The following is a 23778-nucleotide window of genomic DNA, read 5'->3' as shown; positions in this document are numbered from 1 at the left end:
CGGAGCTGGAATCGCATATAAGGAGACTGTGAGGGGGGGTTGCGCGCGCCGTTGGTGGAGCAGGAGACTCCCTGGCTGCCCAGCGCTGTTTTGCTTACTTGTGACTTGCTCAATTATTTTATTAAATTGGAATTTATGCAACCCGGCCCGAGTGGTTGTCAATTTGTCGCGTTTACCTATAACATGTCCTTGTTGGGGAAGACAAAAGACACTCTAAAAACGGCGGCATCTGTCGCAGAAGGGAAACGCGGGTGTCAGCGTGTTATAGTGGTGGTGCTACATTGGCGCCGAGGCCTTGGCGGCGGCCTCGAGGGCTGTCGGCTACAGCGCAGCCCTCCCGCCCTTCCCCGGGGCGCAGCGCGCACGAAGGTGGGTGTATAGAAACGGGTGCAGGCGTTTTTTGATTTCCCCGTTTAATTAATGCCCGGGGGGTTGGGATGGGGGGGGGAGCTACCGGCCATGGTTGCTAGGCGGAAGTGTCTGCGGTTGCTAGGGAGCCCGGCGGCCCGGAAGGGGAGCGCGGGCACTTCCGGGTCAGCCGGCCCGGTGCGAGCCGGCCTGAGAGGTAGGTCCGGCGGGGAGGAGGAGGAGGAAGGAGAGGGGGAGGAAGGGGATGGTGGGGTCCCTTGGGGCTGGGGCAGGCAGTGGCCCCTGGGAGCGGAGGGGACCCCCAGGAGTGGGGAGGGGAGTGGGGCAGCCCCCGGGGGGACCTGCGGCGGGGTCCCGGGGGGTGCGGAGGGAGGCGCTGGGGTCCCCAGGGGGTCTGGGGCTGGGGGGGGCTGGGGGGATCCCTGGGGAGTGGGCAGCAGCGGGGTCCCGGGGGGTGCGGAGGGAGGCGCTGGGGGTCCCCAGGGGGACTGGGGCGGGGAGGGGCTGGGAAGGCAGCTGGGGGATAGGGTGCCCCCAGGGTGGGAGCCATGCTGTGCCTTGCCGCGGGCTCTTGCTGCGTGTGGAGGGGAAGGAGACGCAGACCCCACGTGGGAGCATTCCTGGTGACCGCTGCAGTGTCTGTGACTGGCTGTGACAGGCCATGCTCCCCGCAGCCCCCCTCGCTTACACCGGGCTGCTGCGAGCACATCCAGGCCCTGAGCGGGGGCAGCTCATCTGTTCCAATCCTGTCTGGCCCTGGTTGATCCCCAGCACAGAGAAGTGCTACAAAAAGGGAGGTTTGCTTCTTTCCAAGACCAGAACTGTTGCGCTCTCAGAGCCCTCGTTTGAGCTATTGCTCATGCTTGGCCCCATCAGTTCTTGTCCTGGCCCTGGAGATACCAGTGCAAAGATCTGGGTAGTGAGCCCCTGCCGGACCGCCTGGAGCTGCTCACCGGTCCCTGCGCAGCTTCCTATTTGCAGGAACATTGCCAGTGCAGTCACTGTGAAGCTAGGGCAGACGCTAGCACTGTGCCATTCTGTTGTCGCTTGCAATGATGGCTTTAAACGAAGGGGCTTGTTGTGTCAGCAGTGGTGAAGATCCCGCTGTGGGAAGGAGGGGAGGGTTCCTGTTTTCTGGAAGAGGTCTGTAATCGCCACCTCTGCCCCAGGCTCCGGAGAGCGCTTGGCCATCTGGGCAGCCCCATGCAGAAGGGGAATAGGTCAGGAGCAGCCTGATGTGGAAACAAATTGGATTTCTTGCTTCAGCTTCCCTTTGACGTTTCACTCCCAGCCCTGCAAACTCCAGAGTGGAAAAGTGGCAGGGCACAGACTGCTCGCCTCTGTGAAGGTTCCCCCAAAGTCTTGTCCTTTGCTCACCTGGACCCAAGGAAATCCCGTCCGTGAGACAGGGCTGGACAGCGTTGCTGCTAGGCTCAGTCTTTTTTCAGAGGCCCTGCGCTTTTTGCTTGGAAAAGCTGTGAGGGAAAATAGGATCCCTTTTGTTTTTTAAAGCTGCTGAACTTGTTTAACAGTTTTCTGGAAGAACATATTTTGCTTCAGGTGCATACAAATACGAGAACACGTAGGTAGTTAACTGTGGTTTGAGAGGGGATCCCCTCTTATCATATGGAAAAACAAATACAGTAGTGTGTACCAAGACCCTTGTGACCTGCTAAATCATCCTCCTAACTGGGGGGGCATATTTTTCTTCCTCAGCAAGAGAACATGAGTTCAGCAGTGAAGAGAAGAGGAAGGCCCAACAGAGGAGGAGGAAGAGGGAGAGGAGGAGGAGGAAAAGGAAGAGGAGGAGGAGGGAAAGGAGGAGGCAGCAGCCATTCAAACAAGTCTCAACTTGGTGGAAATAGGAAATGTTCAACAAAAATTTGGGACGATGGGGATGATTTTTGTCTCTTTGAGGAACCAAGGCTGSAATCCAGGTGCTTCCATTAATTTGGGGATATTTGCTGCAAAGGTGTTTGGGATGTTTTGGAGCTGCTTTTGGGGCATCTTCAAATGTGCAGAAGTGCAAAGGGATGCTTAAATTTTCAAGCTAAAGCTGTTGCAGTATAATGCTACTTTTACATGTCTGTTCTAATTAATGTTAACTTTTTTAGCTATGAAAGGGTTTTGGTTTTTTGCTTCTTTTAAGATTTGAACCTCTCTGTTAATTTTCTTCCTTGACTGAAAAGTAATTTCAGAACATCCTTGACCAGAAGACACTAATAAACACAGGATAATCATTTTTGTGTGTTACAAAGCAGAAGTTGGACCATGTGAAATAAGCAATTTTGAATAAATTTGTTTTCTTGAATGTCCTGTAGCCAGTCAAGCCCAGAAATACTTGTTTGTACTGTAGTCTGACCACACCTTTATCTAGTAAAGCATTTATTAACTCACTATGAACTTGGCATAGGAAAAAATGCGTATATGCATGCACACAGACACGCAAGCATCCTGATCATGCAAAGATGAACCAAACTAAATGTTCTTTAGATGGCAGAAGAGTCTTATTTCGGTTTTCTTGTTTTGAAATACAGGGCTGGGTCCTAAAGTTCAGCTTCACGTATCTGTTCAGTGAACATCATTTCAGCCAAGCAAATGAAAGTCATTGTCTTGTTTTATTTTAATTTTAATTTGTAGATCGAGTGCCCCTGCCAGAAGAGGAGGGCAAACTAGACAGAGAGCTGAAGCCAGAATGCCGCTGCAGACCATACACATGACCTCAGAGAACCAGAGAAGAGTGAAAGAACTTCTTCGAGAGCTTCAAGGGCAGGAGCTGGCACCTGAATCAGAGTTAGTTTAAACAGAGGCACCACCTCCAGCTCTTCTAGATGAGCATGCTGTTAGAAATTAAAGCACTATTCTTTTTTCCCATAACTTTTAATTTGATCTCAGATCCTCTGGTTTTTGAGTCTGCTTTTGTTTCCTGTACAGTATTAACTCAGGAAAAGGGGTAGTAGAATTCTCCATTTACATGAATAGCACAATTTTTTGTCTAATCATCAATAAAATTCTGTTTTATTTAAATTTTTTTTTTTTTTTTTTTTTATCAGAGTAGCTGGTTCTGGTGAAGATGATGATGAACCTGATTACCTTGATGATGAGCAGTGCTGGTCAACAGATCAAGAAGTTTCTGGCATAACTCCAAGGTCTTCTGCTGAACCAGTTGAACACAAAATTGTGGAAAATGAGGTGTCTCCATTTGCTGTGCATAAACTGTCCAGGTGATGCTTTTCACAGTGCATGGTTTGTATCCTGAAGAGTAAATCGCTCTAGGTTTGATRCTGTGAGCCCTTGGTGCCTGATTCCTGACTCCAGGGAAGTTGTGTGTGCATAACTACTAGGATTTTATCTCCTATGAATTTAATCCTCAACTAGATGAATTTAGAATAATAGTTTTATGAAAAGAAATCATTCTAGCCTGTTTTCAGTGAAGATTTCAATTCTTTCTCCAAGAAAATGAAACAGATATTGTGAAAGCTCAGGAGCATTGCTCAGTGATTTATGTTTCTTGCAGGTAGATATAATTTCAAAAACTTGAAAGCTTTCTTCATCCTTTTTGCTCAGATACGAGCTTTTATTAACTTTTTTTGTTAGAGAGCACTTTTTGTGTAAGAGGACTCAGCTTTTTCGGAAGAGTTGAGTTTATGGGTGCAGCTGGGAAATCTAATCCTGTAGCTCTTACATGTTACATTCAGAGGTGTGAGACAGTTGCCATGTAACCTAATTTGTCACCTTCTAAACAACAGACTGGCACTTACAGAAAGCAAAACCTGCTGCCTGCCAGGGTCATTTAAAATAATGTAAACATTGGGGTTCTCGCAATAGGTAGTATCTCATGGTATACATGTGTCCTTACTCTAAGCCTGATCGAACAGATCTATGATTATTTTGCTTCCTATAAGTCTTTGTCTCTCACCTGTTGTCGTGTTTGCTCTGTTTTGTTGCAGGTATGGTTTTGACAAGGAGCATTGTAGGACAGTGCTGAGATCCTGCAACGGTAATATTGGGGCATCACTGGAGTATTTGCTGTTGCAGTGCTTTGCAGAAAGATACAGAGAGAAGATGCAGGTTTCTGCAGCAGCTGCTCAGGCCAGTCGAGAAGAATGTTTAGAACAGAGACAAGAGGAGGCTTTTGTCCTCCGGTCAATCTACGGAGAAAAATTTGTAGAAAGAATTCAAAACCGAGTTTGGACTTTTGGTTTGGAACTGGAGTACCTAACAAACAGGCTCAGCAAATCTAAACAAAAGGGTAGCTCTACTAGAGACACAACAAAGCAGACTTCCCAAGAAATATGTAAATTTTATCTCCAAGGAGGCTGCAGATTTGGTTCAAAATGCAGATTCAGACATGAAATTCCTCCAAATCACCCCCTACGACCAGCCAAGAGCTGTGTAGATGATGCTCATCTCAGACCTAACAGCGATGACTCTCCCATGTATGAACTTGAAATAAGGTTTCCCGAAGAAAACAAGTATCCACTCCAGGCACCTCTTGTGGCATTTTACTCCACCAATGAGAATCTACCTCTTGCTTGTCGTTTACACATTGCTGAATTCCTCTTTGGAAAAGCCTTGGTAGCTGCGGAGTCTGGCGAGCCAGTGGTGTACGCGTTAGTGACTTGCTTAGAAGACGAATCTGAAATAAGCGAATTGCTTAAAAATACTCACCACAAGTACAGCGTTCCTCCTCTGTCCCTGCTGGCAGCGCCGTCAGTAAGACTGCGTGCCGAGGGTTCGTCTGGTTCGAATCACGTGGCGGAAGGTGCACCAAATTTCCCTCTAGCACTTCTAGGTGGAGGGCAGTCAAGAGGTTAAAAAAAGCGAAGGCAGAGAGCACAATTCAGGCATCTGTTCCAAATCTATTTCTGTCGGTTATGGTCATGCAGCGAGCCAGATCCTTCAACTGTCTGTGCCTTGGGAAGTCCCTTCCTTAAGGGAGGTTTTCTGTTTGCAAGAACTGAGTTAAAGGAGTGCAGAGTTAATGAGTTTTGGTTTGTGGAGTGAATCAGACCTGTTTCCACGCAATTGCTAAAAATTGAGAGAGGGGGTGTGAGTTCACCTGCCTTTGGAAGGAATTGGGGAAGGTTGTCTGCAAGCTTTGGTACTTCTGCAACTCGCCAATTCTGAAACATCTAGAAACYTTAAAAAGAAAAAAAAATTCCTAGCCTCTGCCCTAAATCAATTTTGTAAAGGTGGAGTAAATGTTTCAAGCAGGTCTAGACCGTTGCCCTGTTCCCCATGGTATCATCTCTTTTTCGCATGCGYGTGCAACTAGGTTGATTTCACAGGGGCAGAGTTGGGACCCCCGTCATTGATGGCAGGGTGACAGCAACCACATGGCCTAGACGACCTTCTAGCTCTCACTTCTAAAGCTGTCTTATCTAAGGCAAGCTTTATTAAAGAGAGTTTGCAAGAATAATTGCATCACATTTTAGAGCACCTAAATGGTGACAACCTCATTTTTTTGATTATAGTAAAAGAGCTGATATTTCTTTAAACATCTCCACAGAAAGATAGCCTTGTTCCAGAAACTGAAATTGAATAGAGGTTTCAAATAATCTTCTTTATGTTATAAATTATCTTCTTGTTTTGATAAATACAGCCTCAAAACTTTTGAGGGCTGGCTTGTTGTGTGAGCAAATCCCACTTAAACTGATAGGAAGTAGGCACCAAAGCACCTGGTCCAGTTTCAGCCTTGGTTTAAAAGTACTTTGCAGTAGCCTAAAAATGTTATGATGTAGTTTTAATTCATTTGAGCTGGCACTGCCATCACAGTCTTGTGCTGCATTCACGTGGTCATGTGCTGGAYTGGGCGGGGAAGTTGAGGCAGATGAAAAACATTGAGGATGGGGAAGGTTTTTTCTGTTTGTTTTTTTTTGTTTTGTTTTTGGTTGGGTTTTTTTTTCCAGCCAAACCAGTTACTTAGTCTGGTTCACCATGTGGCCACCCAAACCATGGCGCTGCAGAGCACGGAGCTGGTGCAGGGGTAGTAATGAGTGGGTTGGAGTCGGAGAAGTGGTGGCTTGTTTGACAGGGTCAGGGGAGGTTTCCTGGTGGTGGTGAGCTAAACGCATGTCAAAAACAGTCCTGCCCCTCCCCAGCTCTAATCTAACAAGATTCTCTATTGAAAATGCTCCTGGACCATGTGGCTCTTCGATTTTTCTACACTGCTGAGGTCGGTCCTGTTCCTTGGTGATACGAATAACTGCATTCTCTGTCTTAAGTCTCTACAGTGTCAGAGCCTCAGGAGGAAGAGGAGGCAGCAGAGGAGGAGGAGGTGGAGGAGGAGGAAGATGAGCCTGAACAAGTCATTGTGGAGAATGAGAGTTATGTAAACCTCAAAAAAAAGCTTTCCAAAAAGTATGATATGCAGGCAAAGTCTCTGTATAATGAAAATGTTAAAATCTGCAAGCAATTTCGGCTGAAAAAGGTACGGTATACAGAAAAGAGTATCTGTTTTCACACTTGCTTTAGAAAAAAATATATTTAAATAACAGACTGTCTGTCAAAACAGCTCTGTTCCACTCCAGTGGTGTTCTTACTACCAAGCTGCTTGTCTTCCAGTAGTTCAGCAAACAATGCTTCTAACATCTGCCAACCGCTATACACTTCCTCCCGGTGAAGAATGAAATATGCAGTGCAGGGTCTTGTTTTGGAAGAGTTATAGGCTAGTTTGATTTTTTTTTTTTTTTTTTAATTAGACTGTTGCAAACAAAATGCATCTTGTTCTAGATGCAGAAACCCCTGGCTCATGGGACAGGTGCCTCCACTGGTTTTGAGCAACCTGCAGGGAATCTTGGTCTCTTGCAAAGCTGAGTTTTATCACTGTTGGAGAGTCAGAAGAGCAAAATTAACTGCAGCTTTTATCTGGGAGCTTTCATCTGAGTGTCACATTAGATATTTTAGTAGGAGATTGCTCAGACTATTTGCTAAGATATATCAGATACCTCTAAGAATAGCAGCAGCTGTAGTTCTGCAGCAAGATGCATTAGGGATGCATTAGGCATTTTAAAGAGATCTTGCAACTCTTGGATGAGTTCAGACTAAAAATAAATGCCAGGTTTTACCAGAATAATTGAATACAGGAACAACTTACTAGGGGAATGTGGCAAATCATTGAAATTCACTTGAAGTTCAGTTGGCTKTCTAGAAAATATCCTTTTGCTCTACTTTATAGATAAGCTTGATGCAAGAAAAAGATTCTGTAGGTTATTTTATGCAGGAAGTTGGATTAAGGCCAAAAGGACTATTTACAACATCTAAAATCGATGAACTTAGGGAGGACTAACCACAGATACCAACTTTTCTTAAATTATTTTTGTGTGTCAGTCTTCTAGGCACTTCCAGTCCATGTTGCAGGAAAGACAGAAGCTCCCTGCATGGCAAGAAAGAGAAACTATTCTTGATTTGCTGAATAGCCACCAAGTTCTTGTTGTGAGCGGCATGACTGGGTAAGAGTGTGATTTGCCACGTAGAATTTATATATCAAGCTGTACACAGAAGAATGTGCAACGTAACCGTGTCCTGAAAAGATTAGGGTCATGGTCTAYTTATGACCAGTGACAGCAATCCTGGATGAAGTTTGCGTGCAGTGTGGCACTAATGAAACAAGGAAATTTCAAGTGGGATCAGGTCATCTTAATTTAGGTGGATAGAAGTTTGGGTTTTTTTTGTTTTATTGATCCCTGTTTTTGTCATGCAGATGTGGGAAAACCACTCAGATTCCTCAGTTTATTTTGGATGCTTCATTGCAAGGTTCTCCAAACAGAGTTGCAAACATCATCTGTACTCAGCCTCGCAGGATCTCTGCCATTTCTGTGGCTGAACGTGTAGCCAAAGAAAGAACAGAAAGGGTCGGGGTCACTGTTGGATATCAGATCCGACTAGAAAGTGTAAAGGTGTGTGTGGTTTCTTTGTTGGTTTTCATTTAGTTCTATTAAAATGTGTTTAGTGCTTGTCCAGCACGCAGAATCTCTGTCCTATATCCATCATATAGTGAGATCAGCAAGTCTATATTGCCCCTCTATTTTATCTCATCCCAACTCGCACAGTCCACTTTACAGCATGAGAGCACAGTACTGTGTTGTGCTGTTGTTTCACTCTCTGCTGAAACAGTGGATGACGGGGCTGAGAGTATTAGTAACACTTCTGTCTGCTGGAAGGTTGCACGAGGCCTTTCCATTTGTCTCCAAGTAGAGACTGAACCATAGAGGTTCAGGCAGCCAGAAGGGGGAGGTTGAATTTAAACTGCTGTCCTGGAAGTGAAGTTCTGTCTGCGTTCCCGCTGATTGCTTTTTCCAAGGAATGTGTTTAAAAAAGAGATTCACTGAATCATCCCAGGGACAGAGAGCTGAGTTAATACCCAGCCACTTCCATAGAAAACACTTAGTTCAGATTTTTTGTTCACCCCTTATAGTGGTGCCCCTTGGTAAGGAGCAGATGCTCTGAGTTTTAATCAAGACTAATATGGAAAGAAAAGATCTTCAGCATTGTCTCCAGCCAGAATTGTTTGTTCCCTTTCTGTCAAACCTGGCACTCAGCTGGAACTGAATGTTTTGCAGCAACACATACTCTCTTTGCACAATGTTAAATTGCGCAAAGTCCAACTGAATCCTTTGTGCTTTTGTCTTGTTAACTTTATGTACCAATACATATCACACAGTGATATGATTGTATTAGTAACTGTATTATTAACACTTGCTACATTCAAGTCCTCAGCTACCAGACTGCTGTACTGCACTACTGGCGTGCTGCTGAGAAGGCTGGAAGGAGATCTGACTTTGCAGGGAGTCACACATGTTATTGTGGATGAGGTTCATGAAAGAACAGAAGAAAGGTAAGTAATCCTTTATCCCCTAAGCAAAACGAAGAGACGCAGTCAGCAGCACTGAGGTGACTAAGATGCAGATAACTGAAGTCAGACTTGATGACCCTATGGCAGTAATCTGTATGCAGGATGATGGAAGGCGTCAGCTTTTAGGTTCTTGTTTTTAGACAACAGGGAGTTGTGTTGCAGCAGTTTGCAAAGAAAGCACATCTCTCAAATATTCTGTGCTCGTCTCATTGCGGTTGCATTGAAAAGAGATTTAAGATGGGGCATACGGGCCAAGAAGTAACTTTTTAACCACGCTTATTTGGTCCTGATGACCTTATTGTTCCCCTGTTTCAGCTCTCACCAAATACCCCACTTCTTCACATACCCTTTTGGGAACTGTTTATCCTGACACAGATTTCAATAGAGCACCTGCAAAGGACAAGTGCTCACTTTATTTTCCAGTCTAGATTTTACCAGTTCTACACATTCCTCATCCTATCCTGCTCCAGCTTCCTGCAGTTATACCCCACTTACCTGCTGATGCCAGGCAAACAACCATGTCTGTCACTATCTCTGTAAAATGAGCGATACAAGAAGCTCTTTTCTTGGATGTTTTCCTTGTGGAATACTGAAATGCAGTGAATTTTGAGGCAGCTTTGACTGTGACGTTTTATTCTACAGCTCAAATTATATTTTGGCCTTATAAAAGGGCTTGCATCTCTTGAGGATTCTTCTTCCTCCTGGTCTAAAATCACTTTAAGCCAATCTTCTAGGCATGGCACAAAAACTGTTAATATGTGGGGGAGATGCAGTGAACTAGGAAGAGTGGGTAAGTTTGAATAACTCCTTCCGGTGGGGAAGAAGCAAAAAGGATTCATCTGTTGCTTTGAGTTAATTTGTTATTTACTGCTCTTGTGTTGTCATTAATGTTAGTGTAACTAATTTATAGGGTAGCTGGAGCTTTTTGTTGTTTAAATAAAGTTGCCAAGTAATCTTGACACTCTAGTAAGGGACAGCCAAAAAATAAGCGGATTGGCGCCCATTAATTTACTGCATTGTTAGCTGCYGGCCATTCTGCGAAGCTCATGCTATTGATGTAATAGTATAGCTGTGCTATTGGGAAAAGCACGAAAGTGGACAGGATGGGGAGAAAGAAGAGACTCTGAAAGTTAACACTGAAGAAATTCAAATGTCTTTTGCTTGTTTTCTTCAGTGACTTCTTGCTGCTGGTTTTGAAGGATATAATGTTTCAGAGACCAGACCTGCGCATTATACTAATGAGTGCCACCTTGAATGCAGAGCTTTTTTCTCAGTACTTTCACTCCTGTCCAATTATTAACATACCAGGTGAAAAAAAAGTCATTTTCATTATCTGTCACATTCATTGTTTTAGAGGTTTGGTTTCAGTTTTACTGCTTGTGAAGTTTTTCTCTATTCCTGTGTAGTTACAGTGGTAAATGGGGAATAGATCTCTCTAACCCAAGCTACAAACAAGGGCTGATTTGCAAAGGGGCAAGATGAGGATTTATACAAGAGCTTTGATTCCAAGGACTTAGAAAGAAAGAGTAATGAGCTTCCTTGGAAAGGAGATGTGGAAATGGAGCCTTTTTGATGTTCTCTCTATATCAGCAGAATTTTCTTCCCCAAATGCCAAAATGGCAAGAAATATATGACACAGTTCTCTGAGCTAGTTTCACCACAACCGAAAACTCTCCTCTATCCTTGTGAACAAGGAGCAGTGAGAGGATCTAGTTGAAAGTGTACACATTTAGCCAAATGTGCCTTTTAAATTGCTTTGTCATTACATGGAGCATCATAGAAGCACTTAGTCTGATGGATGTGTTCCCAAAAGCTTATCAGCCCTTCTCTGACAGGGCAAGTGCACATTGCCAAACCATGCTAGGAAAACATCCACTGCTTTTCTAAACAGAAGTTGTGTAGAAGACTGCAGTATATATCTCAGAGTCCCGTGTTCCCTTTTAGCTCACAGAGGTGGGTTAGGATTAAAGTTGTGAAACCAGGGTATGCAATAATACCACCTCTTGTCTTATACCTCTTCCTGCGTGTTGTGTGGCATGTCGATTTATTATTCTCGCGTTCCTCTTTAGGCCGAACGTTTCCTGTGGATCAGTTTTTTCTGGAAGATGTGATTGCAATGACAAGGTATGAAAGTGCCAAACATGTTCAGATGTATTTGGTGTTTGAAGTTGCACTGCTGACTTTGAGACTGCACTAGTTGTGTGTGTGAATTTAAAAGTGAAGTCCTCTCAAATCCCCACCACCACCTGCAGTCTTAGAGTTCTGTTAAAGTACTGAATCTAAAGCATACTTCTCATGCTGCAGTGGGGTCTAGGGCCCCAGTCCCAAACAAGCCTTTCTGCATTAGATACTGCGTAATTACTCAAGAAGAAGTGACCTTTGCCATGAAGAGTTTGTTGGTGCTTGTGTGTTGGCAAACTTCTCTCCTCGGCACTTGTTTCAGTGATGGTTAGATGTTGGGAAGAAAAAGAAATGTGAAGATAGATTTCAGCATGGAAGGTGAAAAATGCAGGATACAAAACAAATGCTTTTATGTAAGCCCTACCTCCCAGCAGAAAGTGAGACAAAGATCCCTGCTATCAATTATAGTTACTAGAGACTCAGAGCAGCTCAGATATTCTGGATAGTAAACTGATCAGCCACTGTAAACTGCTGTAGACAGTTGCTCTCAGCTGTCCATTGAACTGTTAGGATCAAACTGGCAGTCCGTCTTTCTCACTACAGCTTTTAAAAGACTAACATCCCAGGAAGGCAGGCCATCTCTCCCTCCACCAGCCAGCCACCAGAGTTGGCTCTAAATTTCAGCACCAGTGACCTTCTTTTAGTGAGTGAGAGAGAGAGAGAGAGAGAGAGAGTTGCACTGCGGGTGACAAGACTTCCTTGAGCATCAGTCCATTCCAGAACGACCTTACCCCAAAGTCAGAGCTGCCACTGGGGGCGAAGAACCTGCTTTGTTGTGGCTTTCCCCCAGTAAAACTGAATTCATTTCGGAAGTACTGCTTTGGCTGTCCTTGGGGTGGAAGGTAGAGCTGCAACATGAAGTGAAATAAGAGCAAAGTCCCAGTCTCTCTACTGTCTGTGGTTTTGCAAACCCCTTGATATAAGTCTGAGAGGAACTTAGTATAAATACTTTTGATAAGCTATCTCCATAGCTCATTATTAGGAGGAGATTGTTAGGCTTCTTTCCACACCACTGAATGCTCTCCTGCCCTTCAGGTATGTTTTAGAGGACAGCAGTCCCTACAGGCGCAAGACAAAGCAAGAAAACAAACTGAATGGAAGACACGCAAGAACTGCATTTGAAGAAGTAGAGGAGGACCTGAGACGTGCTGGCATCCTGAAAGAGACTGACATAGCTATCAAGGATTCAGACCCAGACCAAAAATTAACTCTAAAACAGCTCCTGGCACGATATAAGGGTGAGTTCTCTCTTAAATGTAGTAAACTGGCATATTATACCTGCCAGCCAGCATGGTGTGCTAGCATATAATAGTGTACATTTAATGCGTGGACATCATTCAGAGTTTTGTGGTTGTCAAGCTAAGCAGGTCACTACTTCCTAGATGAGATCAGAAACCTCCTGCCAACTTAAAAAAAAAAAAAAAGAAAAGAAAAGAAAAGAAACCCATCATTCTCTTAAATTGGAACAAACATCCTGTCTGCAAATAGTTTTTAGCATCTGAAGAGGGACAGTTTTCAGTTCTTATCTATTTCCATCCTGTTTCTGATGCCTTGTTGACTTCTGCTTTCTTCTCTGTACCTGTTCTTGCTGGGGCAACTTTATGTAAAGCACAGTGTCCATCTGCCCACATCAGGGAGGTCACTTCAGCATCACAAGCCTTTCATGAGAAATTTAGTCATCCTGTGAACAGCTTAATAAGGCAGGCAGACCTTTCCATTAACTACCCGCTCTGTCAACATCAAAGTCCTCCATGTGCTTAGCCCGGAAGAGTTTCTCCCTGCACACCCTCATGGTAAGCTCCCCAGAGATAACGAGTAAGAGACTTTGCTTAAAAGCCTCCGATGCCGGCTAGAAGGTGAACATCTCAGGTTCTGAAGGTGACTTGTGAAGGTGGTAACGCCATTGCATGATCAGCCCTGTCTTTTCATTATGGTCCTTTCATGGTAGTGCTGAGATAGCCAAAGGAAAATGTATTTCCTAGAAGGGTAAGGAGATCTGTGTGTCTGCTCTTGATATGGCATAAGAAACGTTGGAAGGGAGAAGAGAGAGCTTGAGAAGGGCATCCTGGAAGTATCTGTCAATGGCCATATGAAGGCTTTCAGCTCCTCTTACCACTGGTGTGTGTGTGCCATTCTGCTGGGAGGCAAATGCTGGTGTAGGCTCTGTACCGGGTAGGCATGAGCCCTGTTAAGGCATGACAAAGGAAGGGAAGAGCTGGCATGGGGGAAAGAATGGAATGGGGAAAGAGGTGCGTTGAGCTACTTATGGGACTGTTTGGACTAAGGTGTGGTTGCCTGAGCAGCCAGACTGTGGCTCAGTGTATCCAGCACATGCTTTTTACAGGAGATGGATTTACTGTGTGTATGGGTTTTTTTGTCCCCAGGAGTTAACAAGACAGTGTTGAAAACAATGTCTGTCATGGACTTGGACAAAGTTAATCTGGAATTAATCGAAGCCTTGCTGGAGTGGATAGTCGCCGGCAGACATTCATACCCCCCAGGTAACTTCACTGCCTTTGAAAGATAAACAAAAGTAGATTCATGGAGGCTGTGGGCTTGAGCAGACAGCACCAAGCTAAAGTTTTGAATGCTAAGTTTCCATAGTTACTGACTATTACTGAAAAAATAAGGTTCTGTCTGAGTGACAAAGCCTCTGGTTTGCATGGGATGGGGAAGATGAGAGAATTGTCCACTTCTCTGGAAAGTCTTTGGTGAGGGACTGTTACAGCCTGTGTGCTTTTTGTTCAAAAATTGCAAAACAGAACTGCAGTTTTGATGAGGGCCTTCTGCACATTAATAAAATATCATGCTAAATGTTTTCTATCTTTTCTACTCAGTGAATTTTTTTTTATCTGTGTGTCTAGGTGCTGTGTTGATATTTTTGCCTGGTCTAGCAGAAATCAAGATGCTTTATGAGCAGCTCCAGTCTAACGCTCTTTTCAATAACAGGCACAGCAAGAGGTAAGGCAGAAAAGCCCCAAAACTATCAGCCTTTACCCGTAAATTAAGAGTAGCTTTCTGCACATTGCCTACTTTTATTCAGGGACAAATTAAGGTTATTGAATGTGTGAGACAGCTTATGATAGGAAGATCTTGACTCCATTCAGGGTAATTCTTGTTCTACTATCTTTTTGGATTGCTCTTTTTTTTTTTTTCCAGCCAGGAAGGTGAAAAGTGTCAAATTTTGTGACCAATTTATCTGTAGTTCTCAAAAATGCTAATGTTCTTCACTCTCTGCTCTGCGTGATCCAGTGGACTGTTGAAAACTTCACCTCAGCCCTTGTTCTGTTTCAGAAGCTCTGTGGAGACATGTTTGGTGGTTGTTGTTGTAGCTTTTGCATTCAGCCTTAAGATCGTTACATGGAGATGTAAATGGATCTCCTTGACTAAACATTGCTTACACGGTGCCCTTGGCAAGGTTGACTGAAGTGATTCTTTCTAATCTAGCATTGTAAGTGGGATCCTCCAGATTCTTCAACAGAGACAGAGTTCTAGCTCATCTTGATTCTGAGACATGTCCCTTCTGTAAACTTCTCCACCTTCCCCTAGAACATGTCTTACACCTAAGAGGGCAGAGAAGTTTCCTATTTTTACATTCCTTTGAATGTCCATATGCAGCATCTAGTGCTTCTTGGGCCAACGTGCGTGCAGACAGACTGTTACCAGGAGGGAAAAGGCTGACGATGCGCACACTGTCTTATTTTCCCTCCAGGTGTGTTGTTTATCCTCTTCATTCTTCACTGTCTAGTGAAGAACAACAGTCTGTGTTCCTCAAGCCTCCTGTAGGAGTTATCAAAATCATCATCTCTACAAACATTGCAGAAACGTCTGTCACCATTGATGATGTGGTCTATGTGATTGATTCTGGGAAAATGAAAGAGAAAAGGTACCGGTATTCCTCGGGGCTTCTTAATCTTGGAAACTTGAGCTGCAAATTTCCATTTTCCAAAGAGCTGGGGAAAATGTGGAGGAGCTTGATCTGCAGAAAGCTACTGTGAAGTGGGGGAAGCCCATCTGGACCAGTTCCCAAATCTCATGGCAGGGGTGGGAGTTGTGTTCATTCAGAAGGTGGCAGCATCTGTCTGCTTGAGCTGCAGTGTGTTCACTCTGCCCTTGTGGACACAAGCCTTTTCTTGCTCTCCTGTAGATACGACCCAAGCAAAGGAATGGAAAGTCTGGAAGACACATTTGTGTCCAGGGCCAATGCTTTGCAAAGGAAAGGGCGAGCAGGCCGTGTAGCCTCAGGAGTCTGCTTTCATCTTTTCAGTAGCCATCACTATAACCACCAGCTTATAAAACAGCAGTTACCAGAAATACAAAGAGTGCCCCTGGAGCAGCTTTGTCTGAGGTGAGCTGTTGTTCCTGTGTTGCCTTAAAGAGCGGGATGTCCTTTCTCCACTGCAGGGAGTAACCTGCACTGCCGTTACCAAGGCTTTGGCTTTGCTCGGGAGTTTTCTGACATCATGAAACCAACAAACTTGCTCTGGAGTTTTAAGGTTCTGATGATTGATCGCTTTGAGCTTGCTATCAACTTGCTGCTGCGTCCAGAGCCCCTTCTAATGGCACCCTTCTCCAGTTCTCCCTGTCCTCCTTCCTGTTCCTTAGTTCTCAGTTGGCACCAGGAAAAGGGTATGTCTGTCATCACATGAAGAGGCAGCTGCATTCCTGTTCTCCAGATCCGCTGCAGATGTTTGTAAACTCTCCCTTGGTGTTTGTGCGCAGCGTAGTGCAGTAAAGCCACAAACTGGATCAAGCACCGCCATCATGTCAATACTAAATAAAAAGGTCTCCTATCCCTGCCTCACTCTGTGCACCCCTTCATACAAAAAACCCAACACAATTTATTATGGTAAAGGCATCAGTAAAAACCCAGTGTGCTAAATGGGAATCTGTTTTCACTGACTTTGTGAGGTTGGATGAGGTAAAAACTCCCTCCACTTGTTTCACATTGCTTCCTGATTTGAATTATGCCTTACAGGCCCTCTTCTAGGAGCATGTTTCCTGGCTTTTTGATAAAAGCTTGCTGTTTTGACCAGTGTATTGAACTTTTTTTTCTCCCCCTTAAGAATTAAGATTCTGGAGATGTTTTCTGCACAGAGTCTTCACTCTGTCTTATCACGATTAATTGAGCCCCCAAGAACTGAGTCTTTGCGGGCATCAAAGCTGCGACTACAAGACTTGGGAGCATTAACTTCAGATGAAAAGCTCACCCCCTTGGGATATCACTTGGCTTCCCTGCCTGTTGATGTCAGGATTGGCAAGCTAATGTTGTTTGGCACCATCTTCCGCTGCCTGGATCCTGCACTGACTATAGCAGCCAGCCTGGCCTTTAAGTCACCTTTTGTAAGTATTCTGAGCTACAGCTCAGTACTGCGCTTTGAAAGTGGCGTGTTTCCGTTCAGCAGGGAACGCTGTTGTAGTTTGCAGCGTACTACACTTGAGTATCTTGATTCTCCTTTTTAGCCTAGATTGTGTATGTGTTAATGCAGCCCTCGGGGGAAAAAAGTCCAGTTGTAAGCAGATACCCCAAACCATGCCAACAGGGACAACAACATTAGTTATATTATAAGTGAACAGTAGAGATAATGTGGATATTATTTTTAGTTCTAACTTAGTTAAGAAGCACAGCCAGTACATTTTGTCCAAGTTTGGTGTCAAGATTGCAAATCGGTGTTTTTCATCTTTTGTCGACTATTTGACGCTATTCCACACGCAGTTAGGAATAATTATGGGGCTGTGATAATTATGAAGATGACATGTCTGAGCTGTGAATGCACAGTTCAGTTTTGATCTCAGTTTGTGTGTTCGCTTTCACTTTGGCCTTTTAAATCAGCTGCAGTACTTCCTGGGGCTCCTACTTCCATGCAATTTCTATGGCAATGTACAGACTTGTATGAAAAATTAGACTTTCTTGCCAGTGAAGCTTTGATTGCTATAGTTAGTTTATATTGGGGATAGTTGTGAAAGAGATGGAAGTAGATTGTTCTGGTTATTAAATTGCGTTTTTTTCCCCCCATATACTTGATGGGCATTTTCTGCAGCCTTGTAACTTTAAGTGCTGTAAGTCTCTATGTGATGATCTAGAATAGCTTGATTTAAGCCCAGCTTCTTGAATGTCCTGAGTTGCTGTCACTCTCTCAGACCCAAGTGGATTTTAGACTTGCCCTGCTCTTCCCCATTATGTGCTCTCTCATTTGAACTTCATTAACTTGTTAAGTCTTCTTAATGGCATTTTTCRCAGATCTTGGACTTCAGCAGCTGTAGAGAGGTCTGCCCTAAAGGAGGTATTTTTTGTGAGCTGGTCACTCACAAATTTGCCTTTGGGTCTCTTGCTGTTAGGAGACAGGGCAATGGGCTTAGGTGCTCTGCTGTTGACTAGGCATTTTTGAATGCCTCCCTACTCCATTATCCATGGCGAGAATTTGCAGACTGACCTGTGAGCTGCTGACTGAATAGCAGAGGTTGTGCCGTGCAGATCTCGGGATGCGTTGCCTGAGTCGGGAGGAAAAAGAGCCTTAATCTCTTGCTGCCTGTCTAGGTGTCACCATGGGATAAAAGGGAAGAAGCAAACAAAAAGAAGTTGGAGTTTGCAGTAGGAAACAGTGACTATCTGGCTCTTCTTCAGGCCTATAAGGTGAGCTAAAAATCAGGAGCCTCTGTCAGAGGTTTGTGATGTGCTGAAATCCAAGCTGTTACATTTTATGAAAGGGGTTTTTTTTTGTTTGCTTGTTTTTTTCCCCTCCTCTTAATTAGGGATGGCGTTTAAGTACCAAAGAGGGCTCTCAGGCAAGCTACAACTATTGCAGGGAGAACTTTTTATCAGGAAGAGTTCTTCAAGTAAGTCTGTTTTGTGGCCTTGCACAGGGACTGGTTGAGATACCGAGGCAGAGTCCTTGTACCTAAAATGAGCAACCTGTTAAGACTCTTTTCCTTCAGCGTGGCACCTTTCGCAGCTCTTTGTCTGTTTGCAGGAAATTGCCAGCCTGAAAAGGCAATTCACAGAACTGCTTTCTGATATTGGGTTTGTGAAGGAAGGCTTAAGAGCCAGGGACATTGAGAAGAAGTGTTGCCAAGGAGATGGCGTGCTGGATGCCACAGGAGAAGAGGTAATTTGCTACGTTTTGGTGCTCTGAACAGACGCCGCAGTTTTTGACTTGGCCTGAGTGCGAGCTGTTTTCTGTAGCCTGGGGAGCTTCCAGCCACAGCCTGGCCTTGTTATCTCACCTTAGCACCTCCTGCCTGTTTTGTTATTCTGCCCTGTACATGGTAATGCAGGTTGAGAGACTGGAGGCTGGGGCTTTTGTGCCCTCGGTTCTGTACAGCAGCATGTGCAGTTTCCACTTTACATACTCACTGTAGCTGTGGATTCATGACCTGTGCTGAATCTTGGCATTAGTGCAGACCTTATTTTGGGAACAGAGCTGCATTACAGAGCAGTGAAATATTTCAGCATTGGCTGAAAATCCTCAGAAAGCGCTACCTGCTGGGTCAGAGATCTCGCAGCGCTACGTGACGAGGTGATACGGGTTTGGCAGTTGCAGAGACTCACTGTGCAGACCGGGGACAGGCTCTGCTTTTTTTTCCCTCGGGGGCAAGCCACTTTGCAGCCAAGCATTAGTGAGCAATTAGGTTAGGCACTAACTGCAGCAAGATAATTGGTGGCCAATTTGCTCCAGCCTGCAAGTGGGGGGTGCACAGCAAGGCAGCTAAAACAGGAAACGGTGTTCAGCAGTTAAATCATTTCAGAAGCAGGGCTTTGCCTTTTGATTTACCCGTAGAATACCTAATATATGCATTAATTTCACAGGCAAATTCGAATGCAGAGAACATCAAGCTGATCTCAGCTATGTTGTGTGCTGCACTCTATCCCAATGTTGTCCAGGTAAAAGAATGCTTTTACGTTTTTCCCTTCTTTTGCATAGCACATCCACACTGCCGGCTTTGAATCTGGTCTGATTGTGGCAGACTTTTTTCCCAATATGATCCTGAGCCTGGTTTATCTCTGAGTTGACTAAGCTTTCTGCTTATAGTGTTAGGGCTGTGCAGCTGAACTCGTTTGCTTTGTTTGATACTGCTGCTGTTCCTACAGGTTTGCTTTTGGTGCCACACAGATGCCAGGAGCAAATAAAACAAAAACTTAAGTTTAAAAAAAAAAAAAGTGAATTCACCTTTCTAGTACAGTGGATTTATAACTGTATTTATCTTATCATATAGGTGAAAACGCCAGAGGGCAAATACCAGAAGACTAGTACAGGAGCAGTCAAAATGCAACCAAAAGCAGAAGAGCTGAAGTTTGTTACCAAAAATGATGGCTATGTTCACATTCACCCTTCCTCTGTGAATTATCAGGTCAGATTCTTTTTTTCTGTAAAGCACACCTTTTTTTTAATGGGAATCACCTTTGCTTAAGCAGTTGAGATTACAGTGAGGATCCCTACTGATGTTAAAAATAAGTAAATAAAGCAACTCCTTGACTGAACAATCCTGCTGTCAGGATTGTAGATAATGGTGTGTGTGTGTCAGAGGTAAGAGTGTCCTCTCAGGTGCAGAGTTAAACTCCAGCTTATGGAGTAGAATTAGTAGAGGCAGTAGCCTCTCAGTTCATGTTTTCTTACAGCCACATCTGCGATATTACACACAAAAATGTTGCAGTTAAAATACTCCACAGCCTTTCCCTCACACTGACTGAGATTGCATGCATGGGGATAGCCTTCATGTACCCCCTTCATGTAGGGGGTAGCAGATGTCCTGACCCCCACAGGACTTTGATCTCTTCAGCTGAAATATTATTTACTGGTAAATAATTCATGGCTATTCATGGCTTTGTTTCTTCACATAACCTCAATGTAGTTAATTTCCTTTTTAGCTTGATAGCTAATTTTTAGATGATAGGTCTTCTCTTTCTACCATGATACATGGTAACACTTGTCTAATGAAGTCTGTCTCCATATTCATTACTTTTCCAGGATGTCAGTTACTTGCTTAAAAAAAAAAAAGCAGTCTTACATCATTAGCTCTAGGGTTATAAAGGCTTTGATCTGTTCATCACTGTTATTCTAAAAGAGCGTAACAAACCAGCTGCACATGGCAAATCTCTTTAGCATGAAATGGAGAGCTGGGGGCCTGGAGGCAACTTGGTTAAATTAGCCGATTTCTCATGTGCGACGGGGGAAGGAGCAAGGGGTAACTGGCAGAGATGACTTTGCTGGCAGCTCTCACAGGGTGAAGGGAGCCTGCTAGTCAGGCAAGCGCATGTCAGGGATAGAAATGCACCCTTAGAGGAGGTGGCAGGGGGCCTGTGCAGGCAGGCMGGCCCCTATTTGCCTGAGCAAGTAGCTTGGCTTTGTTCCTTAATTGCGTGGCCGTGCAACGAGGAGGTCGGGTACGTGTTCTTTCTACCTAACTGCAGCCCTTTGGGCTCTGCCGTTCCAGACTAGGCACTTTGAGAGTCCCTACCTGGTGTATCACGAGAAGATCAAGACCAGTCGCGTGTTCATTCGAGACTGCAGCATGGTGTCAGTGTACCCGCTGGTCCTCCTTGGAGGCGGGCAGGTTCACATGCAGCTGCAGAAGGGAGAATTTGTCATTTCCCTTGACGATGGATGGATACGATTTGTGGCTGCCTCACATCAGGTAACAAAAAGAAGSGATAATCCTGGGAGCGGTTCAGATCTGTGCTTGTGTTTAGAACGCAGGAGATGAGCCTTACGCCCTTGTCTCTGTCTTACTGTGTGCGTTCGTTAGGTGGCTGAGCTGGTGAAAGAGCTACGCTGTGAACTAGACCAGCTGCTGCAGGATAAAATCAAGAATCCCAGCATGGACTTATGCATGTGCCCCCGTGGATCTCGGATCATTGGCATGATTGTAAAACTTGTGACCACACAGTAATGTGAGAACACCTTTCGATAAAGATGCTGTTTGCTACTGCCCAAGAACAGACCGAGTAACATCAGTGTCTTTGTATAGTCAAAACATGGCGCTGATCTCTGGAAGACCAAGTTGGCAACTGTACTATTCACTTTTTTTTTTTTTTTTTTTTTTTTTTTTTTTTTTTTTTTTTTTTTTTTTTTAAACCTTTGACTATTTGCAGAGAGCTGACTGGTTGAAAAGAAGGTATCTTACAGTACAAACTGGGAAACGGGAAAGTGGAAACTCTCACAGGAGGAATAGAAACCTCCAAGCCAGAAAACAAAGTGTTGATGAAGTTATATGCTGGCAATATGTTTTCTGGTCACAAAAAATTCCTGCTACCTAGCTGCTGCTTGTAATAGTAACGGCTGGAGGCACCATGTTGCTTGGTAAGCTGCTCCCAAATTGGTCTATACTCACTCCTGCTTTTTGGCCAAGACTTCACTGAGGTAGTCTATGTTGGCTGAGCAGGAATTGACTTGCTTAAGGATCAAAAGCCCTTAAAAAGGTGGGAGCCTTTTTGTTCATGTCAAGGGATTCTGGATTGGATTTACAAAACCTCCTCTAACAAGGAGAGACTATGACAGTTGGGTTCAGTTAGCTGGATCAGCACAGACTGCTTCTAGTTAAACAACTAACTGTAAAACTGCAGGAGAGGGTGGACGCTTCCTCTGAATGAAAGACCTGCTTTTCAGGCCCCCCCCCGAACTGTGCAAAGAGCAAAACAGCTGAGATGATGGACTGCTATAGCCTAATAAAAATGGATCCTCGGGTGGACAGTTATTGTTTTCTGTTAAACTCTTCCAGTGGGAGGTAGTCTTCCTGCCACCCCATACAACTGAAAGGAAGTCAAGGTTTTTAAAAAGTTTTGAGGGGTTTTTTTTTTAGCCAAACTCCTGCTCTGGGGAGCAGACAGACACAGAAGTGTGTGGAGAATGCTGCAGTGATGATGAGATATTACCTCTTCCCTTCTACATTGCATAATTACAGCTGATCTGCTTGGAATAATAGCAAGTGCCTTAAGTGAAATAAATAACTTTGACTACTATCATCTGAAATAAATAATAGTAAAAATCATAGTAAACAGGACGTGTCTATACCAGCAAACCTACCTAGAAATAGCCTTTGAGCTGAGGAGCAAGGAGCAGAGGGAGGTTTCTTTTCATGACTAGTTTGCTTTTTCAAAAACACGCTCAAGTGTTTATAGAAAGCATTTCACAGAGACACCCCCTTGCGTAAGGAAGAAAAAGGGAAGCAAGTACCAAGACTGAAGTACTGGCACACTAGGATGGTCTCTGCAGGTATGCTGAACTACAAAAGCCTAAATGTTTCCAATATCTGTTTAAAATTACAGGAAGAACAGGTTGGCAGTAGCACTTGTATTCCTGTAATTGCGTATCTGCAATAAATGTTTTGTAGTAGATGCTGACTCTTGGTTTTCTGGGGGCTAGCGAAGAGGGAACACTAAAGCATTTCAGAGGACTGTTCTGTGTTTTCAGACAAACCCCCCCCCCAGGCCTTGGCTCTGTGTTAAGTGACACTTTGCTAGACCCAGCACTGCCTCTGTGTATGACGGGCAGTCACTCCGATAAGGATAAGCAAATACTCAGTATTTGCGTTCAGGTAGGCTGTGGAGACAAAAAGAGGAACAGGCTCCATTGTTTGCTGCCAAGTTGCATCTACCTTCAAAGCAGCCGTCCGCTTGAATGAGAGGACTTCACCATCAGGGAGTGCTGGGTTTTGGCTGGAAAGCAGTGCTCAAGCAGGCTCTGTACAACACATGCTAAACACTCGGCTACATTTTTCTTCTATTTATTTGAGCCATCCTGAAGTGAAGGTGAGGGCAAGGACAGCAGCTTATGTCACAGGTTATAATCAGAAGCATCTAAGGAGCTGGAAGAAGGACTTGTTCTAGCACTGTGCTGTGGTGGCAGCACATATTAAGCCTGGGAAGGGAAACTAAGTCCATCCATACAATGAGATGACAAGTGACACTGAGCCATGTAACCACCCCTCTCYTGCCCCTGCTTTATGGATTGCCTGTTATTGCTAAACCAACCTTTAGGAGGGTTTTAATGTAATCGTGCCCCATCCTCCTCTGAAACACAGGCTGGCTTCCATGCTTCTTGTGGATGTACTTGCCTGCTTTCACAGCCTCGAGTGCAGCATGTTTTGGACTTACTTACCTCCCCTAGCAGTTGGTGTCTGCATGCATATGCCATGTGGCTGTATGGCAGCCTAGCAGACCCTGTGTGTGTAGCGGCCTCTACAATATGATTTATTTCATCTTAGGCACTGCCTTGGTGCCAAGTTACAGGAGAGTAGTGACTGCTCTTATATTAAGTTTGATCTCAGTTTGTGCTTTTTACAATTTACACAGATCTAAAGTACAGACAGATGAAATGCATTAAATCTGTATTTATCCCTCAGGTATATTTTTACACAGGTAACTATGCAGACCC

General features: G+C 44.4%; 1 protein-coding gene across 2 annotated transcripts; it reads left to right on the top strand.

Moving 5' to 3' along the window:
* The first annotated feature begins 508 nt into the window (after positions 1 to 508).
* DHX57 (DExH-box helicase 57) lies at positions 509 to 22739 on the top strand. Of its 2 annotated transcripts, XM_026080720.1 has the most exons (24): positions 509 to 565; positions 2086 to 2306; positions 3010 to 3162; positions 3423 to 3593; positions 4320 to 5134; positions 6597 to 6802; positions 7702 to 7823; positions 8075 to 8270; positions 9084 to 9208; positions 10401 to 10534; positions 11296 to 11350; positions 12443 to 12645; positions 13792 to 13908; positions 14272 to 14368; positions 15120 to 15293; positions 15555 to 15755; positions 16474 to 16750; positions 17946 to 18041; positions 18161 to 18244; positions 18379 to 18513; positions 19215 to 19289; positions 19622 to 19756; positions 20840 to 21040; positions 21152 to 22739. In XM_026080720.1, exons 2-24 carry the CDS (start codon positions 2095 to 2097, stop codon positions 21293 to 21295), a joined length of 4128 nt encoding a protein of 1375 aa, XP_025936505.1. In that variant the 5' UTR covers positions 509 to 565; positions 2086 to 2094; the 3' UTR covers positions 21296 to 22739. The 2 variants fall into 2 exon arrangements, with proteins under 2 accessions (XP_025936505.1, XP_025936506.1); XM_026080721.1 differs by lacking the exon at positions 509 to 565 and having other exon boundaries at positions 1260 to 2306.
* Positions 22740 to 23778: the final 1039 nt, after the last annotated feature.

Source organism: Apteryx rowi, unplaced genomic scaffold (assembly GCF_003343035.1).
Source record: "Apteryx rowi isolate R43461 unplaced genomic scaffold, aptRow1 scaffold_53, whole genome shotgun sequence".
Classification (NCBI taxonomy): domain Eukaryota; kingdom Metazoa; phylum Chordata; class Aves; order Apterygiformes; family Apterygidae; genus Apteryx; species Apteryx rowi.
This window is presented reverse-complemented; position numbering and strand designations above follow the sequence as displayed.